Source organism: Rhinolophus hipposideros, assembly GCF_964194185.1.
Source record: "Rhinolophus hipposideros genome assembly, chromosome: 24".
Taxonomy (NCBI): Eukaryota; Metazoa; Chordata; class Mammalia; order Chiroptera; family Rhinolophidae; genus Rhinolophus; species Rhinolophus hipposideros.
In genome coordinates, this window is record NC_138070.1 from 22,764,250 (window position 1) to 22,778,170 (window position 13,921).

General features: G+C 52.5%; 1 protein-coding gene across 3 annotated transcripts in view; it reads right to left on the reverse strand.

Moving 5' to 3' along the window:
* Positions 1–13,921, reverse strand: part of MED15 (mediator complex subunit 15) — a 59,974-nt gene that overhangs the window by 10,482 nt on the left and 35,571 nt on the right. For all 3 annotated transcript variants that reach the window (XM_081037672.1, XM_081037671.1, XM_081037673.1), the window contains exons 4-8: positions 12,513–12,542; positions 11,536–11,748; positions 7,879–8,150; positions 6,476–6,799; positions 5,286–5,405 (exon numbers count right to left, since the gene is read on the reverse strand). In XM_081037672.1, the coding sequence (XP_080893798.1) occupies positions 5,286–5,405; positions 6,476–6,799; positions 7,879–8,150; positions 11,536–11,748; positions 12,513–12,542 (959 nt within the window). The remainder of the gene's footprint in view (positions 1–5,285; positions 5,406–6,475; positions 6,800–7,878; positions 8,151–11,535; positions 11,749–12,512; positions 12,543–13,921) is intronic.

Below are 13,921 nucleotides of genomic sequence, written 5' to 3' on the forward strand. Positions count from 1 at the left end.
CATGAGTGTCTTTAGTTGCACTGTCGTGGCTGCCTCGATGTCCTGAATCATTTTGACTTTGGGGAAGAGCCAGAAGTCGCACGGTGCCAGATCCGGTGAATAAGGCAGATGAGGACACACCGTAATGTTTTTATTTGACAGAAATTGTCATGTACCAGAAGCGATGTGTGACATGGAGTGTCACACATGATGGAGGATGATTTACAGCACGTTTTAAAACGCACCTTCTCTCAACCATAGCTCACACCCAACTGACTGCACCCAACAAGCTGAAACTTGTCACACACTGTTACTGAGGTTTGATGTGCCGCTTCCCGTATTGAAGGTCCCTGCCTTTCCATTGCATGGCACTTGGCAGCAGCATTCACTGCATTTTGTGATCACAACAGAAAGGCTCCTTGTCACACATCACTTCTGGTACATGGCAATTTCTGTCAAATCAAAACATTATGGTGTGTCCTCATCCGCCTTATTCACCAGACCTAGCACCGTGCAACCTCTGGCTCTTCCCCGAAGTAAAAATGACCATGAAAGGTAAACGTTTTGAATTGATTCAGGACATCAAGGCAGCCATGACAGCGCAACTAAAGACACTCACGAAAGAGGACTTCTAGAACTGCTTCAGAAAGTGGCAGGAACGATGGGATAAGTGTGTTCGAAGCGAGAGGGAGTATTTTGAGGGGGATTAATGGCAATGTGTCTTTTACTGTAATAATTTTTTTTTATTTAAACATTCACTGTAATTTTGCATCACATCTTGTGAGGAACTGCCAAGAATGCAGCCTGCAGAACTTTCTATTCTGTTGGCCGCACTTCTTCAACAAACCTCTGATCTTCTGACACGCCCACAGAGCCTTCAAGGCCAGACCTCAAGATCTGGTGTGGTGTTTCTGGGAGACCAGGCTCCTGGGACAGACTCTGAGAGACTACACTCCACCAAAGCTGGCGACGAGGATAAGTTAAGACATCATTAAGACAGAGGAAGAACCTAGGTAAGCTGGCTCATAGCACCTTTCCTTCCCAGTAGTTCACTGCCCGACGAAAACGCCTGGAGGGCCTAAACTCAAACCATCCTCCTCTTCCAGGCCTTTGAGTCTCTCCTGGGGAACTGCTTTACAACTGAGATCAAGGGGAGGTGGGCAAGGGAAGCCTGGGATTCTGCCTGAAGCCTTGCACTCGTGAGGACATGGGTCAGGTCTTTCCCATACATGATGACTCCAGAATTCCAGCATGTGCTGGGACCACTCTCCTCATGAACATATACTTCTGGAAGCATCAAGGCGGCACTGGTGTGGGTCAAGGCCTGGCTTGCACTGAAACCTCTGGCATCACAAGCATGTCCCACCCACTCTCACACCCACGGGTCGCATGCAGCAGACAATGCAAGCCGGGAGTGTCACAAGCAGTAGCAGATTCCAACCTGAACCTCCCAACGGCTGCAAGAATGGGGCAGCCCTCGGGCAGGGCTGGGGAGCGTTAGTTCCTGTAGCGACTCTAACAGAAGGACTAGCTGGGGGTGGGTGGTGAGGAAGCCATTCTGGTATCTACCAAAATGCGAGCACGGTCCTGAAGAGTCCACCACTCACCAGCCCATCGGACACAAAACGGGACGTTGGTGGGGGTGTGAGGACAGGAATCCTTGGGGAAACACACCTCCTCCCCCAAAGGCCCACTTCCCGCACCCAGGGTGGGGCTGAAAGCAACTCTCTCCTGGGTTCAGCAATCAGCCTGTGGTCGGGGGTGGGGGTAACAGTGAACAGTTTCCATTCACAACCAGTGCTGCACAGTGGAGGAGCTCATCTGATCCCAGTGGCCACTCAGCAGTGCTCCTTCCAGAGAGAGAAAGGTCTGGAAGGAAGTCAAGTGGTATGAGAAAGATGCAAATTTTTTCCAGGAAGAAACAAAAAGAATAAGGAATGAAAAGCTTAAATCTAATTTGCTACAGACTGGTTTCCTCAGAGAACTGAGAACTCCTGGGAGGGAAAGCTCATTTTCTTTTAACCACAAATTCTAATGAAAACACAGCAGTAGTGTTTACTGGATCAGATGAGCCGGGCAGCGAACACCCAGCAAATCATTCTCCCGAGTGGCTACATTTCTCTACCTCCCAACACACATCCACCCAGAAAGGAATTCAAGCTCCATCCCAAAGGCTGTGGGCCTGGCTCCTACAAGAACCCAGGGCAGGAGGGCCCGGAAGGGAGAGGGATCCACGCAGCACGGCGCATCAGGGAAGGGCCTTTGATGATAATTCTTTGTAACTTGAGAATTATAGTTAGGTTTCCATACACTAAAAGAATAGAATGTTAAAACACAAAAGCATAGGGACTGTTTGGAAATGGAGACACATTCGGTTCCAGTTTTATCTGCAGTCACAGATATAATAAAATTTAGGGGAGAAAGAGAAGTTGGTGCAGCTATCCTACTGCGCCCTAGTAAATCCTACTGAGGTGACCATGATGTCGGCTCTCTCACCTGCATGAGTAACGTCAAACTTGAGAGCCAGACACATCCAGAACAGGGCACACCGATTTTCTTGGAATACCACAACCACAATCTCAGCCCCTGGGTGACAGCCCTGTGGCCGGACACAGCACTGCCGAGCGTTTGACAAGGCACCTTTTTCTGCTCTGAGGGGGTAAGACTTGAGAGACCAGGCACAGAGGGCTGCCAGCTCAGGCCTGCGAATCCCAGCACTTCTTTCACAGAATCAGCGCCTGTCCCCACTGTGTCCTAATGTCAAATGCATGGGTACCACACAGGAGTCCTATCCTGCATCTTTAAACTCCTGGCAGATGACTGGCTGATACCATCTGAGGGCCTCACAGTGACCCAGTGACTCACTCCTGGGAAGTATCAGAAAACAATCCAAAACCCAGCCATACATCAGGACACGCATCCCTGGTTAACAGCAAAAAACTGGAAATAACCTCAAAATCCAAGAACAGGACAGGAATTAAGGACAGCGGGATACATTCATAAGAGGAGTACTACACATAAAACAATGCTGAGAAATTTTAATTACAGGAGAACATTTACTTCTACTGTAATACGACCAGGAAAAGAAGCCACACACACAGTCCTGTGTGCCTCTTATGACCTCGATCGACTGTGAAAACTGGAGAAAAGATGCCAAACTGTTTTTCCCACTCTGAAGTATTTCCCTTATATATACTTCTCTCACCTTTCCAGCTTCTATAGTCAACACGTATTTTTTTAAGTTTTTGGGTCAGAGTACCTCTAGCTTAGTCTTGTCCACTGCGCCAACCCAGGTTGCAAAGGCAGGCTGTGAATCCAGAGATCCCCAAGGAGGGTTTGGTGCACCCCAGGGGCCCCACTGCTGCTAGAAGAATGCAGCAAGGCCCGCAAACTGGTCTCTGTGAAATGGTACTGCCTGCTGGGAGCCCAGAGATGAACCAGCAGACCAAAGGCAGAGGACCGAGAGGTGCTACATCTGGGCCGAGAGGCACAGCACAAATGTGCACTCTGCATGCCTGGGCTTCAAGAACATTCCCTCTGCTGCCAGCAGAAGGAATCCCAGCACAGGCCACGCTGCGCAGAGTGAGGCCTCTCCTGTCTGCCTGACCACTGGTCTCTGACACACGGGAGTGGGGTGGACATCGCTCCTAAGAACACCTGAAGCGCTCTCCTTGTAAATCCAAGCCCACCCAAAAATACACAAGTGGTGGGCCCTTCGTCCTCCCCAGTTACCAGAGTCCCCGCCTGGAAAGAGGGACAGGTCGTCCCCTTAACTCTGCTGGCCAGCAGCCCTCACTCTCCACTGGGAGGCAAAGAAGGTTACAAATCAAAGTGACTCCAGAGGTGACTGAGCCCAGGGCCAAGTTCCCACGATGGCTGGACTGGGACGTCCAGCAGAAGCAAAGGGTGGAGTAGCTGCTGGGAAGAGCTGCACCGTGCATGGGCTCAGTGCAGGGTACTGAGCGCACACAGCTGCGCCCACTTTTGGAAGAGTGATTAGAACAGGGGAGGGAAGGACACAAAGTGGCAAGGGCAGTGGGCCCGTGAAGGTGGCAGCACCTCCTTCTCTGCATAAGACACCAAGAGGAGGGAGCCCTAGGAAGCCTGAGGACCAGCCCGGGATACACAGTGGTGGCGGCAGAGATGGACGCCAACCTTACCACACAGCCCCCTCCCCGCTACAGGTATGAAGTCCATGGTGTGTTCTGCACGAGACCATGTCTGGGCAAGCTGGTGACATGGGGCAGCCCGGGACCAGGTCACTTGGTGCAGTGACCGTGGAGGCTGCTAGGCTGGCTCAACTGCAACTGAATACCTCAGGCCCCTCCATCGGCATGTTTCTCCTGAGGTCGCTTCTCATGGACTCCAGCAATGCGGCTGGGACAGGAAGGACCCTTTCTGAGCCTCCCCCACAGTGAAATGTCACCGACACTAAAGGAACACACTGCATCCTAGAAATCCTCAACACGCAGCCCTGTACCAGACAGGGAGCCGGCCACGCTCGCAGGGAATGAGTGGGAGGGAGCCGGGTCGCACCGGGGGCAGAGCAACTAGCACATGTGCTCTGTCTCAAGCCAACAGTCGCTTCTGAGCCAAGACGATCAGCATTCCCACCTCCGGGTGCAGACAGGAAGAAGTGAGGCCCCAGAATGGACATCTCCCCACCTCCGCACTGGCGAGGGGGCCATGTGGAGAAGTCACAGGGCCAAATCTCCCACCCCGACACCAGCGAGGATCTGGCTGCTATTAGGAAAGGCAGGGCAAGCCCTCCTCCATCCCAGCGACATCCAGTTCACAGAGGGTGGGAGCAGAGGGCCTCAGCCACACTTCCCAGCAAGGGGCTGAGCACCAGAAGCCAGCCCGGCAGGAGCCCGCGGCACAAGCCTGCGCTGTCCGCTGGAGCCAGATGCTGCCGCTGGTCTCATGCTCTTCCCAGGTGCTAGAGAGCTACTGTCCCCCGCCAGCCCTATACCTAGAGCTGAGCCTGTGACACTCCCTTCTTTAATGTGTGGTCAGAAAAAGGAAAGAAGACTGATGAAGGACATCAGAGGACAGGTGGGAGGGACACATGCACTGCGCAGCTGGGAGACGAGATATGACAGAGCAGAGCTGGCCACCCCAGGGCCACCCCAGGGAGACCTTGTCTCGCAGAGCGCCGGCCGGGGAAGAGCCCTGTGCTTCACCAGCCCGGCCCCTGACCCAACCACGACCCTCACCACAGAACGCCACAAATCCAGCTCCATGCAGCACAGGTGGACACACACCTGCTGGTGACTACAGACGCCCTCAGCTCCAGTGGCCCTTACCTGGACTCCGGAACCCACTATCTGGGGGCCCTGAGCTGTCGGCACCGCGGTCTGCTGCTGTACCTGGGGCTGCACCTGGGGCTGCACCTGGGGCTGCTGCACCACCATCGGTGCTCGGACCTGAGGGAGGAAGGGAGAACGCAATTTGGAGCCACCCAGGGAAGATGGCAGCGCACCCACTATTTCTGTGTGAGCTTTGAATCTCGAAGTTTTTCTTGCGAGAGGGATGGTCCCGTTATAACTTCACTGGCTATGATGTCGCCTTAGTGGTTGTCCCTTCTCCTATAGCTCATCAAAAATGTCCCACATCAGTCTGGCTCTGAGTTGGCAGAGACCAGCCCCACCTTCCCAACTCTGATGAGAAGGGTAGCCCTCCCGCGGGGACGTCACCATACAGCCACCACCACCAGCTACTGCTACAAGCAAAGCTACGGCTCCAAAGGCCGAGCGCACAGGCCAGCCTGCTCAGTCTCTGGGCCGAGCACGCTGAGAGTGGGCGGCTGGCCAGCCAGCAGCAGGCTGGCTCCAGGTGACAGGTGTGCCCATACCTGCTCCACACAACCGTCCTCAAGCAGCCTGCCCGTGGGCCTCCTGTTCACCTGCCACACAGTACAGACGTGGCCTAGCCCCTCTCCACTCAGTGACTCGCAAATAGGAAAGGCCGCGAAAACCAAGGGAGGGAGCCAAAAGAATTAAAACGGCCCCTTGACGCAGCTACCCGGCGTGGTGACAATAGTGTCCTCTGTGTAAATGCCGCTGACTGATTTGCTTTGTGCAGAGATGCATGAGACTGAAAGTAAGATTTTATATTAACAATCCTCAGAAATATGGTAACGACAGGGGTCTTTGCTCAGAACTGAACTCTGAGCAGCTAGCAAATACCGTGGACACTCAACGGAGGTGGCACGTTCTCCCTCAGTGAGAATATGCATGCTGACGTCTAATCATCCACAGTCTTGCTGCTTGAAAGACAAACTGCTACCCCAGCAGCAGGGGTGACCCCGTGCAGGGTGCAGCAGCTCCTGGAATGTACCCCTTGCTTAGCTGGATGTGGAGGCCTGCATGGGTCCCAATGCTTAAAGAGAGAACATGCTATCTACAGCCGAGGAGCCAGCGAAACTGCTGATGGCCACCAGCTGCATGCGACACCAGGGGAGAACAGAGGCCCAGCACAAGGCGTGGATACTCACAAGTTTCAGGTGCGTTTGGGCATATAGCATCTGTCCAGGGAGGGCTGGAGCCTGCGACACCAAAGGCTGGGTCTGTGACTGTGGCGGGAGCTGAGATGGTTGGTTCTGAGCAACTTGTGGCGGCTGGGGCTGGGGCTGGGGCTGGTGGTGCTGCGGGTGATGCAGCTGCTGCAGCTGCTGGGGCAGCGCCTGGGAGGGCGGAGGCTGTGGCTGCTGCATGGGCGGCTGCTGGATGGGCGGCTGCGCCTGCAAAGCCTGCTGCTGCTGTTGCTGCTGCAGATGCAGCTGTGCGATCCGCTGAAGCTGCTGCTGCTGCTGCTGTATCTAGGGGCAGAAGAAGCCACACTCAGTCACCCCGCCGGGTCTGGGCCTTACGCCAGCCGTGCCCGCAGGAAGCCTGCCCAGGCTGCTCTCCTACGGGAGCACTTTCCACAGGAGGACACCGAGAACACACTGAAAGCGTGCCTGCGCCCTGGCCACCCAACACTGGTCCACCCCGAGACCTGAAAGATGAAAGAAGGTTCAAGGGAAATACTGGGAGGGCTTAGCAGCCCCACAGAAGCTGGGATAAACGCTCAGGTGACTCGATCTCTAAGGCCTCTCCGGCGACGCCCGCTTGGTCCCTACAGTGGTATACCATGTGAGCTCAGGACGATGGCCAATGCGTGTTTCAGGAGGAAGAGGAGAAGTGGGACTGAAGGTTCACTGTCGACTCTGAGAGGGGACTCCAAGATCCAGCAGGGTGGCCACTGGGAAAAGGAAGCAGCAAGCCAAGGCCCGGAGGAGGTGGGACAGTGGAGAGGTCTCCTCAGGGATTCCCTCCCTCCACCAAGAGCAGACCTGATGAGAGACGCTTAACACATCTGGATGCTGACTATAAACCATGGGAGGAAGAAATCATTTTCTTAGAAGCAGAGCTTCTAATATGATATTGCCCTTCTCCTGCAGGACACTAGATGGAGGTTGATTAGGGATGCGTCCAGATACGACTCAGAGAAAAACAGAAGGCATGCAGGCCTTCAAAAGAAATGGCACGGCTCAAGCATTCCCGCATCTTGGAGTGTTCTTCTCACTTCTCGCTTCAGTTAATTCTTACACGAATCACTTGTACCCAGAAGCCTCCATTGAGCCAGCCCCCAGCACACAACAGGCCTGCAGCGTGACACCCATGCCTGGCAGAGGCCCTCCTCACACGATCACGCCCTCCTAACAAGTCAGGGCCTCCTTCTTCTCCGTGTCCCAGGCTCTGCGGGAAGCCCATGCAGGAGGAAGCGGAGGCACTAGGCGTCAGGAGGATATGCTGCTGGCTCTGGGCCCCTACATGCAGCTTGAGTGCTGGCACGTGCCTGGGGCTCAAGGGCCACAGGAGGGAGGCCAAGTGCAGAAACAAGGGCATCTGGTACCTGTTGCTGGTTTTGATGATGCAATTTAATCAGGTGCTGCTGCTGCTGCTGCTGTTGCTGCTGCTGGAGCTGCTGCTGCTGCTGCTGCTGCACCACTGCCTGGAACTGCTGCTGCATGGCATTCTGCTGGGCCTGGAACTGCTGCTGCTGTTGCTGCAGCGCCACCTGCTGCTGCTGGAACTGTTGCTGCTGCTGCTGTTGCTGCTGCTGTTGCTGTTGCTGCTGCTGCTGCTGTTGCTGCTGCAGCGCCACCTGCTGGAGCTGCAGCTGGGCTGGAGAGCAGACCCAGGAGTCAGGCCCAGGGGCGCAGCGAGGAAGCAACAAGCAAAGGCCCAGAGCCCCCGTGCTGGGCAGACAGGGAGGGTGGTACGACAGCCTGCTGCCCCGCCGGCCTCTGGACTGAATGATGTGATGGGAGCAGCATTTGTGTTGACTATAGAACTTACTGTTATGAATTATTCTATAATAATAGAAAAGGAAAGGGCTAGGTCTTCTGGATGGCCAAGAGGCCCGGCCTCTAGGGAACTAATCTACTTTCTGTCTCTATGGATTTGCCTGTGCTAGACATTTCAATTCAGCGGAGTCTCACAATATATGGTCTTCCGCTTAGCATAACATTTACAAGGTTCTCCCATGTTGTAGCATGATCAATATTTCACTTCTTTTTATTGCCAAACAATATTCCACTATATCGCTTTCCCATATTTTGTTTATCCATTCATCAGCTATGGACACTTGGGTTGTTTCCACTTTTTGGCTACTGTGAGTAATGCTGATATGAACAACCATTTACAAGCTTTCCTGTGGTACAGTTTCTTGTGGTAATAAAAATGTGCTAAAATTCATTGTGGTGATGGTTGTACAACTCTGAATATACTAAAAACCATTGAACATTACAAATTAAATGAGTGAACTGTATGGGATGTGAATTATAACCTAACAAAGCTGTTATTTTTTATTTTGGGGGAAAAAAATAATAGAGAGATTCTTTGTACACTTTGCCCAGTTTCCACTGATTTTGGTATCATTTTGCAAAATTGTAACACCACAACCAGAATGTGTACTCATTTGTGCGGGTGTGAATATTAAATTCTACACACTTTTTCTCATCTGAGTAATTCCGCTACTACCACAGTCAAGACACTGACTAGTTGCAACACCACAGGGTACCGAGCGGAGCCACCCCCGTCAGCAACCCTACGCCTCCACCCCTGGCAACCAATAAGGTGTCTCCACTTCTGAAATGTTGTCATTTCAAAAATGTTATTCAAGTGGGACCATACCGTATGATCAGCTTTCCTCATTCAGCACAACTCCTAGTATCATCTAGATTGTCATGTATATGCCAACAGCTGTCTCCTTTTTACTGCCAAGTAGTACCCATGGCACAGCAACCTCAGTTTGTTTAACCCTTCACCCAGACCTAGTTATCCAGAAGGAGGGTTCCTCAGCACCTAGTCTGTCAGTCAAAAATAGGACTTATTTTTCAAAGTTGGTTTTATACGCGCATACTATAAAATTCATTGCATAACAAAAATGTACAGAGTAAAAAGTAGGTCTTACTTCAATCCCATACCCCAGCCCACAGCCTCATCCAGTCAGCGTCTGTGCTTCCTATGACTAACCCAGGTCACCTGGACACTGTCACAGCGTGCCCTGGACTGCCCTTTGAGAGCCCTGGTAACACCTCTGACCCAGACCCTGTTCTCGAAGGTCACTGGATTAAGACCTGACTTAGCCTTAACCACACAGTGGCACTTGGAGGAAGTGTCAGAAAGGGATAGGAAATGCCCGACACCTACTTCAGGTAGACCAGGCAGGCAAGAGGTCAAAACCCGGGAGGAAGGGTCTCTGATAGAGGCAGCAGGAGGTATGAAAGTCGAGAACCCACTTCAAGCTTCCCCTAGTGCCTGCCACACAGAAGACCAGGTCCCTCAGAAGCTGAAAACAGGATGTGGGTCAAGGTCAGACTGGGGAGGGTGCGGGCAGGATACCAAAGCTTTGCCACTGAACTTCCGACAAATAAAGGCTTAGGAGTGAGACTACAAGACAAATCATGGGAGCATTCTAAACTCATACTTTAAAACTGTTTTTTATTATAAAATGTTAAGTTTGTGAGAAAAGAAATTCAACCGGTATACCAGAATATAATGTAAAAAGCCAGGGCCGGCACCTCTGTGCGTTCTTCCATAAGCTGTCTGTGTGTGTCCGGTGCGCTGATAAGACAAAAGAGGACACAGGAGCTCAAGATGAAGAACTGAGTGAAATGCGAGCAGTCAGATACGGCCAGATGTGAGTAAGGAGAAGAGAATGAAGACTGGAGAAGGAAGGGGATGGCGGGGAATGGGTGGTTCCAGCACAGGAGTGGGTGGGAATGAGGACGCATGCGGCCTCTGAGAAGAGCAAGGGGTTACTTATACAGTAAACCCCACAGAGAACAGGGTGCTTGGGTCAGGCAGCCTGGGTTTGACCCCAGCTCTGGGCCATGGCTGCCCCATGGGCAAAGCAGCAGCAGTGACACTGTGCTCTTCATAAGGTTACTGTGAGAGATACATGACAAAAAGAGAACAAAACACCACAACCCGTACACGAGTATTCACAGCAGCTTTATCTAGAACCGCCCCAAACTGGAAACTCAAATGTCCTTTGAGGGCCAACCTCAAAGAGTCGGACATCGTATTATCCCACTGATGAGACCGTCTGCAAAGTGACACAATGAGCGAGACAGAACAGATCGGCGATCGCCAGGGCTCAGCATTGGAGGAGGAGTGTGATTATGAAGAGATTGTATAATAGCTTATTGGTCGTGATGGAATAGTTTTGCATGCTGACTGTGGTCCTGGTTACTCACATGATAAAAATCGCACAGAACTACACACACTTAAGTGTATCCACAAGAATGCATGTAAAAACTGGTGACGTCTGAATAGTCTACCTGAGTTGACAGTATTGTCCCAATGTTCCTTTCTCAGTTGTGATGACGTACTAAGATATTATCATTGGGGAAGCTGGGTGAAGGGCGGCAGACGGGAACTCTGCTATTATTCTGCAATTTCCTGTGATGCAAAGTATTTCAAAAATGAAATGTTGTATAAAGGGAAAAAAAGTCCTGAAGCACATTCCAAGTACTGAATAAAAGTTTATGAAAATTAAAGGTCCATCAAGACGGGTCCTGGAAAGAAAAGGGAGCCCTGTGCTGCAGCCAGCATCTGGCAGGGGCAGCGGAGTGGAGAGCACGAGGGACTTTGTCCTGCAGAGAAGTACAAAGAGGGCCAGGGCAGCACAGAAGGGATGGATCCTGAGATCAAGGTAGTCAGGGGGGCATGAGGCACTGACAGCATCTATTTGTGGCCAAGAACACCCTGAGACATAACTGTTTCTATTCGGCTGCAAAACACAATCCCCAGGATGGAGCCCCAGGCCACCCCAACCTCCTCGGTGTCCTTACTCCTGCCCAGGGGTAGGAGGAGGGCCTCAGTGTCACTTAACCCTTCTGGTAGCCCAGAAAAGGCTTGGAGCCTTTCCTTTCCAACAAAGATAAAAAGACAGAGCTTGTCGGAGCTTCCCCATGCTTTTCTTGATACCATCTTAAGCAAAGGAATAAAATCCATGTTGTCTTGAGAGAATGTGTCAGAGTCTCGGAAGCGTGGTACTCACTCTGTGGAGCTGCCGTAGACACAACAGCCATGCCGTGGGGAGCCATCCCTGAGGGGCCTGGGGGTGGCTGCCCAGAGAGGGGCATTGGCTGCCCCATGGCGCCAAGGCCGCCCATCCCGCCCAGGGCCTGTCCTGGGCCCCGAGAAGGCATGCCAATTCCAGCTGCTCCTGCGGCAGGTCCGCCAGTCAGGCTCTGTAGCGCGTTCATAGGGTCTGTGGGAACACAAGAGCACTGCGTCTCAGGAAAGCACCCACGGAATCAGGCGTGGCTCTGAAGGCTGTGAGGCCTCGTGGAGCACACGTTTCCTGCCGCCTCCAGGCTGGCCTCCCTCAAATCCCCAAAGGGTGAGAGGCCAGGATCCTGGAAGCCTCTCAAACCCCAGCCCAACTGCCCGTGACAGCCCAGGGGGCAGAACACCAGGTGTGTTTGTTACTGCTTTTGGACCGTGAGCCTTACTGGGCAGCGGGCATGTGCCACACTCCTAGTCTGGCCTGTGTCAGGATCCTCATGTTGAGGGACAAACTGGCCCTTCAGGGTAGCTGGCGGCCCCTGCCCCTGCTGCTGTATAAGCCCACAACTTAAGAAAGTGAATTCACAGTTATTCTCTGAAAACTACTACGACACATTATTATACTAAATATACATACCATAATAGTTCTCTCCGAGAGAGCTAAAGATTTTAGATAATGTCTCAACAATCACATGAGCTTTTATCATCTTTTTGCTGGGCAAAACCAGTATCTAAGTGAAATATGATGGGGCAGTACCATCTGACAGCACAGTCTGCCGGGAAGAGGAAGGATAGGGCGGTGGGGCACAGCTGCAGTTCTCACGGCTGGCCCGAGGTCCTCTCTCTGTGAACTTTCTCCTCTGGTAACAGCTTAACCCCAGGCACATGCAGGATTCACAAACTCATTCCTGCCACCCCAGAGCCAAGGTTGGGAAAAATGTGAGTTCAAAAAGGAAAAAGTCTTACCACTAACGGAAGCTTGAGATTTCTTGTTATCTATATTTAAAAAAAAAAAAAATGAGTAAACAAAGTTTTATATAACCACATATTTCCACAGTAAGTCAGTTTTACAGGCATTTGCCCCAGAGATCATTTGCTAAAAACTGAGCTGACCCTGCCTAGAAACTCGTCAAAACATACCTCGGAGAGTGAGTGAGTGAGTGTATACATGCACTCATGTCCTTCTCTCTCTCCCCACCCCATTCCTGGCAGCGCTGGCGCACAAGGGGACCTGGGGGAAGAGGGTACAGCACCGCCCCATGGTCAACATGGGGCTTCAGAGAACGGCCCCCAGACAGAGACTCACTCACTCTGGGCCTACTCTAGCTCTCCTTCCTTCCTAGGTCCACAGTCTCAGCCTGGGCCCTGAGCAACAAACAAGAAAGTTATAGGGATCCACAATGGGCCCAGAATGGTGCTGAGAATTCCACGGCACCGCCATTTTCAGCCTACTCTGATGAGGCAGTGTCTCCATTTTCTAGTTGAGGAAACTGAGGCTGGCCAAGACTGGCTCGAAGCCAGATCTAGCTGGCCCAGCACCAGGTGGGAAACTGCTGCACCAGTTCCATCGTCTCCTGAGGAGCCGGTGAGATGGCTGCGGACACCGTAGCCCACAGTGCTGTGTGTGCCACCATGCCAGGGCCACCTCGCCAACAGGCCAGCCCAGCCCCAACAACCAAGCCCCTTGTCAGGACAAACCAGGGCAGTACATCCAGGCTGCTCATTCCCCGGCTCCTAGTCCCATCTCCTGTTCTATACTCCACAGGACCTCCTCAAACATGGAGAAGAAAATGAAATCTGGCCATTCTGGTAAAAAGTGTGGAAAGAAGCTGGCCACAGGAAGGCTCTGGGGTTCTCCCTTAGCCCGGCATTACTGACAACTGAGGCTGTAGCTGCCTCTACAACCACAGGGGAGCAGCAACTGGACTTGCCAAGTGCCCACTCCAAGGACAGGCCGCGTCAAAAAAAAGCCCATCTCCCGACGTCACACAACTGCAGGCAGGCAGGAGGCGCCAGGTGGCTGAAAGCAGAGTGCTGGGCAGTCCCAGTTTCCTTTAGAGACTGGAGCCATCCAGGAACACTCAGTGTCTCCATGTTTCTACGTAACACGAGAGACCACCAGAACCCTGACCCTGGGATGCAATGCCAGTCACTTCTGAAGAGCCATGGCTACTGCTGGGCTTGGCTGACAGGACCAGAAAGGACCCTGGGAATCCGAGGAGCCGTTTCGGAATGTGGAAGGGGCTGGGTGACACAGCAGGAGCGAGAGGCAGGATTTAGAAATTGGCCTCAGAAGCTTCCAGCCCGACAGAAACACACATTTAGGTCAGGCCTCCATGGGTCAATAAAATCAACTATTGGGGAAGGAAGTTTCT